At 24.7% G+C, this 6649-nt stretch overlaps 1 protein-coding gene across 1 annotated transcript; it reads left to right on the forward strand.

Annotated features, from left to right (window-relative positions):
* Window positions 1-281: 281 nt before the first annotated feature.
* LOC129610400 (serine-rich adhesin for platelets-like) lies at window positions 282-1958 on the forward strand. Its single transcript, XM_055522966.1, has one exon. It carries the CDS (start codon window positions 282-284, stop codon window positions 1956-1958), a length of 1677 nt encoding a protein of 558 aa, XP_055378941.1.
* The last annotated feature ends 4691 nt before the right edge of the window (window positions 1959-6649 follow it).

A 6649-nucleotide genomic window follows, 5' to 3' on the forward strand; every position in this document is an offset into this window, starting at 1 on the left:
CTACTGTGGTTTAATAAAATTGAAATTCTATTTATGTATTGTACATATATGTAAAGAATTTGATATGATACTTAATTCATACATGCATAGATTTCCATAGAAATTTATATATTTATATAATTCATAAATACGTTCATATTATTATAATTAAAACAATATGAATAAAACTGATAACATTGAGGTCAAAATTTTTAGTTGTTTTCTCTTTAATAAATTCCTGATTAAAATTTTTACTTTGTATAAAAGTGGGAATAAAATTTCCGATTTGCTTCAGAAATGAAATGAAGTTTAAAACGGTTTGTCTTATTTTATATTTCCATTTAATAGCAACATCAGTTGCTATTCCTAGACAATTTAATAATTTGGAGAATTCGAAATATAATTTTCACTTACAACATAAACAAAGAAGGAATAATGAGCAACTTAATCAAATAATAAATGAATTAAATAACGATATTTATGTGGATGACAGCATTGAGCCGTACAATACAGCACGGTTAACGACAAATGTCGATATAAATGGTTTCCTTGATGTATTAAACAATTTAATTGATAGTGAGGAACACAATTCATTGCAGAATGTCGAAAATAATTATGATACATCAGCACATATTTCGGAGGAATTATCAGGGTATATTTCAGAGGAAGATAGTTTAAAATTAAATGAAAGGGAAAGACACAATTTATGTTACGAATGTGGCTTTAATACAAAATATCAATCATGGCCAAAGAATAGAGAATATCGAAGTACAGATCACAGTTTACATCACAGACATCACCATCATTCAAATCATAAACGTCATCATCATCACCCACATAAACATAAACATCATCATCAGCATCACCCTCATCATCATGATCATAAACGTCATCATCACCGTCATCATTACCCAAATGATCACAAACATCATCACCATCATCCGTATGATCATAAATATCATCAGATCTTCTCAAACTACCCTAGAACGGTTTGTTCTGAGTTTCCAGGTCAAGGATGTTTTAATAATTACTATGGACATGGCAGCATTTCTACGTCGCCAAACGAGTTTATACATCAACAAACAAACTTTGGAATACCGCGCAATTATAATGGACCAGGCAGTCCTTCTACATCTTTAAATGGAATTTTAAACGAACAAACAAATTTTGGAACACCACACAATTATTATGGACATGGTAGCTGTTCTACCTTTTCAAATGGATGCTTATATCAACAAACAAATTTTGGAATACCACATAATTATTACGGACATGGTAGCTGTTCTACTTCTTCAAACGGATGTAGACATCCTCAAACAAACTTTGGAATACCACATCAATACAATCCAACACAGAATTATGCAATGCCTTTTCAAACTTTACCAAGTTTACCTTCTTTCATAATCCCAGAAATACCAACAATATCAAGTACATCAACAACATCAACGACCCCATTAACAGTAATTCAAAGAATTGTTCCGACTACCACAACCACAGCTGCTACTTCAACAACAACAACTGAAAGAATAACTCCAACTACCACAAATCCAACAACAACAACTGAAATAATAGTTCCAACTACAACAACAACAACTACCACAACGGAAAATGTGATTCCAAGTACTACAACAACAAGTCCAACATCAACAACATCAAATATAATTCACAGTAGCACAACAACTGTAAGAACATCAACAACTCCATTAACAACAACTGAAAAAATTGTTCCAAGTACAACAACAACAATTCTACCAACAACTACTGAAGAAGTAAGAACTACAATAAAATCATCAACTTCAACATATTCAGCAACTCAATCGACAACAACTGAACTTTTCAATTTATATGGGGATATACAAATAGGTGACAATTCACAATATGAAATAGGTGATGGTCCACAATATGTAATAGATGAAGACACACAATATTTAACAAGTGATGATTCACAATATCAGATAGATTTTCGTTTACACAATTGATTTTTTGTAAATCGATTAATTTTAAATACATGTCAAATAATATTTTACATAATATACGAGTAATTATGACATTTTAATGTTCATTTTTTAATTATAATATGTATATATACGTGTGGCTATCAAAAACATATTTTTGTTGAATGTGAAGAATCAAAAGCTTATTCATTGATAAAAACGAAATTAATTTTATATAAATTTTGAAATATATTCGAACTTAAATTTAAATTGGCAAAATATACAATTATAAAACAGAGAAAAAAGAGAAATTAAACATAAAGGCAGCAAAACAGAGTAATTAACCGAAATTTCTATTAAGTTAAAATTAATGTTTTAATGACATATGTCAAATTACATGTTAAAAGCAAATATGAGCTTGTGAAGTTAATTGGATATACATAGATAATATTAATGAATTAAATTTAATATGATGTGTTCGAAGTTCTAGCAATGCTATATCTAATTTACATTTAATACAAAATAAATACATTTTACGAATATATAGTATGTACATATCCACAAACCAATATTACAAAAATTGCAATAATAAATGATTTTTGTAATTAAAATTAAATTAAGTAACCTTCTGTTCATTACAATTTTTCTTCCTCTAAATAAAATAAAGTTTGAAAAAAGTAAAAGTGTTAATATTTTTATCATTTTAGACTTGCTTAATCATACTCGTATTATATTTTGTGAATCTATAAAACTAAAAATTCTTTTCATAAAATATAAAAAAAACTAAAGTGGAATATTGTGAACTCCTTGTTAAATCTAAAAAAATTTTTTGTCAACTTAACCTTCAAAACATTTAAAAATAATGCCATCTGTAATCTCATACTTACAACGACTTAAACTTATTATGGTTTTTTCCCCTCTTTTTTATTCCCTATTAATATTAAATCGGATTATATATTAAATATATACCCATATGTATGTACGTAATATGTATATAAAGTGAAGTGTCGAAAATATTTAACTTTGATTCAGCTTATTATCATATATCACGTAAGTATTAAGTTCGGCAATGCAGAAACAACAAAGAGTTGTCATTTTATTATGTTCAGATTTTTTTAAATTTATCAAATAATCGTCAAATAGTAATTAAATAAAGTGTCATTTTGACATTGGTGATGCCCACTCAGACAGATTCTAATGATTTTTTTTTAATATTTTCTAATAATCTGATTAAAAAATAATATTTAAAAATTTTATTTTGATTTAAATATTAATAAAGTCAAAATGGTGATCATGAGAAAACATTTAATAATCTCATATTGAAATTTCCTATATCGGTTAAAATAAGAAGAAAATTTAGAGTTAAAATCAGTTTAAATTAAAAATTGAGAAACCATATACACACACACATCGAAATATAATAGGATTACAAACGGGAATTATTGTAAATATACATAATACATGTATATATTTGTGTAGTTAGGTACACAGTTAGGTAAGATTATAAATATACCAAGTTTTCTAAACTAAGTCAACTTTAACTTCAATTTATGAATCTTTGTCAATTTTAATTATGAATTTTAAAAATAATTTTTAATTTAGTAAAAAAATATTCTTTAATTTCATATTGTATATATATGTACATATACACTATGTATGTACAAAAATATTTGTGTTATTGTTATCGGTTTGTTATATAATTTTTAAAATGATTAACCTGAACAATAATGATTAACCGGGCCTAATTTCATCTTCACTTCGAAATTGATTACAAAAATACAAAATTTGACATATTTATATGCAGCTTCGCTCTAAAAAACTTAATTAATTTAAATTATACAAGTGGAATTTAAATGTTAAACAATTTTGGTATCCTACCTTTTTGTTGAATAAAACTATGAAACAAAACTCATACAAAAGCTTATGAGGTTCTTATCTTGTGGCAAACTTAACCTTTGTGTTGTTTTGAAATATCAGTATGTAACAATTGTTTACCATTGTACACGTACACCAGAAGTACGTACGAACTAAAACTAAATTTAAAAATTTAAAAAATTTTGCATATTAAACATACTTTCTACTTATGATTAAAATAAATTATTTTTTACCAACATGTTAATTCTATAATCTCACAGCATGACTCTAACAAGAAAACAAGAAATTTTTTTTGATAGTGCTATGGTAATTCATTTTTTTATATATTTATGTGTCATAGAAGCAAATAATAATAACCAACTGCATTCGCAGTGCGACGTTAATGATCTCAAATTTCCAGTTTTAAATTCAAAGCTTGTTTCTACTTTTAAATTAAGTATAATTTAAACATGTGCTATAAATATAGATGTATGTATAATATAAATGTGCTTTATGATTTAAAACGCTTCAAGGTATATTGTTCATTCACTCTATCAAATTATTTTTCAGCTTTTTTTGACAAATAGTTTTGACAGATAATGTTGATTTGTTTCCTTTTTGTAATTTCTTCTTAATTATTATACTATAGTTACTATAAAACATAATGTATAAATAACAATATACAAATTACTATAATGATGATGATGTTTACAGTTGTTGTTAACTTGTTACCAACTTAATGTCATATCATCTGTCATTCACCAATTTATATTATTTTAAGTTTGTAAATAAGATTTATATATAGACAACTAAATTTGTATATATGTTAATTATAGGTATGTATACGCATATTTATTAAAATAACATAATTATTTGAATTTTGTTAGAAAAAAAAAATAAAAAAATAAAAAAATTCATATAATGGAGTAGAAGTAGTTGTCAGTTGATAACCTGAATGAATATCATTAATTCATTTTCAATCATAAACTTGAATAAGACGGATTAAAAAATTTAATTTGCATATTTTTATTTGAAATTGTATGGTTATAAAATATTATAGTAAATTTTATTTCATTAAAAAATTTGCAGAAACGACAACACCATAATGAAGACTCCAAAAAAAAAAAAAAAAAGAGAGACATGATAATTATTCTTGAAAGTTGAATGATATGAAAATTAAAGAACACAAAAAAAAATTTTGATGTTGCCGGTTCGCAGATTTTCACAGTAGTTGGTTGCTTCCCAGTTTATTAATTGTTCTTTTTTTTTGAATTTATTTCCATATCTTATTTTGTCTATGATTTTTTAACAAAAGAAATAATTCTATAATTAAAAGAAAACCAAAAATTTAATTTACATTTCTTCTACGCTCATAACGAATATTAACAGTAAATTAAGTTTAACAAGTAGACAAGATGAAAATTAATTGTATGACTATGAGTTTTTATGACATAATTTTAAAAATTTCCATTAAAATGAAGTGAAATTTAAAGAAAATGAAAATATTTTCTATTTTATTATGTACCTACACTTGTCATATTTTTATATTTTTAAAAATAAAAAAAAAAGTTACAGAAGAACAGAATTTGAAAATACTAATTTTTCAAATCAATTGCAAATTTGTTTATTTAATAGTGAATCATACAGTTAAAGTTAATTATTGTTTTAAAAGTATATGATTTAATAATAATTATTGCTCTTTTATTATTTTATATTCTTGTATTATTACTATAATTCTTACTATAATTCTTGTATTGCACTTATATTATTACTGTAATTCTTGTATTGTACTATAATCGTAATTACATATTGTGAATTTGAGGGTATTAATAATTGCATTTTCAATTCATTAACTCTCTTGTAGAAATTGTTCTTTTCTAATTTGAAATTGATTGTTCTATTATAAAATCCTAAAATTTTATTAATATTTTGTAACAACTTCTAAATGTATAGTATTATTAATTAACACATAATTCAAAACACCAACACACGTCCACGTACATTATTCAAGAAATTTTGTATTTTTATCACTTACAATTTTTTCAATAAAGAAATTTATTAACACTCTTCAAAACAATAAACTCTTTAATTGTTTCAAAAACATTTCATACGTATTGAATTTATTGAAAAACTTCTTGTCAAACCCAATGCTTAATCCACGTACGCACCGACATGGCTTACATACATATATGTATGTATATATGCGATATTATTCAAATATTTATTTCAAATTACTTCAAATTCATTCCAAGAACTTTACAGGAATATAAAATTCATATATAAGTATAAATGTATACAATATTTCAATAGATTTACAACAATATCTAAAAGGTTAATTAAATTCTCTTCTCACGGTATACACTCTAATTGTTATGGTTTTGTTTTACACGCTTTTTCTTTACCATATATACAAAAAGTACTTAAATATTTTTTTGGGGTTCTTTGATTTGTTTTATTATTTTTTGTTCTAATTAGAATAATCGACCCTAATTATCACTCCATTATATTCTGATTATAAAATCATAAAAAAAATGAAAATAACAACAAAAACATAAGCTCTCTTTCTTAAATTCTAAAACCAAAAAAAAAAAAAGCATTCAAAGATCTCAATCATCATTAAATTAACATCATTGTCAGAAGCCACAGACACACTATGACCCCATCATACATTCAAAAAAACAATATTTTACAATTCTTTTCATAAGAATAATAATAAAAAGAAGTTCCTATGTAAATATTCTCTAATGTGTATAATAAAGAGTTTTCCAATTTGGAATCCAATGTCCCAAATAAATGAATCCCATTTAAAATCGCTTACTCTTCCCTCAAATAATAATAATTACTTATTTAATAAATCGAAATCGAATTGCTAGTGAAATTTG

The sequence above is a fragment of the Condylostylus longicornis genome, unplaced genomic scaffold (assembly GCF_029603195.1).
Source record: "Condylostylus longicornis isolate FDR11 unplaced genomic scaffold, ASM2960319v2 ptg000044l, whole genome shotgun sequence".
In the NCBI taxonomy this organism is placed as follows: domain Eukaryota; kingdom Metazoa; phylum Arthropoda; class Insecta; order Diptera; family Dolichopodidae; genus Condylostylus; species Condylostylus longicornis.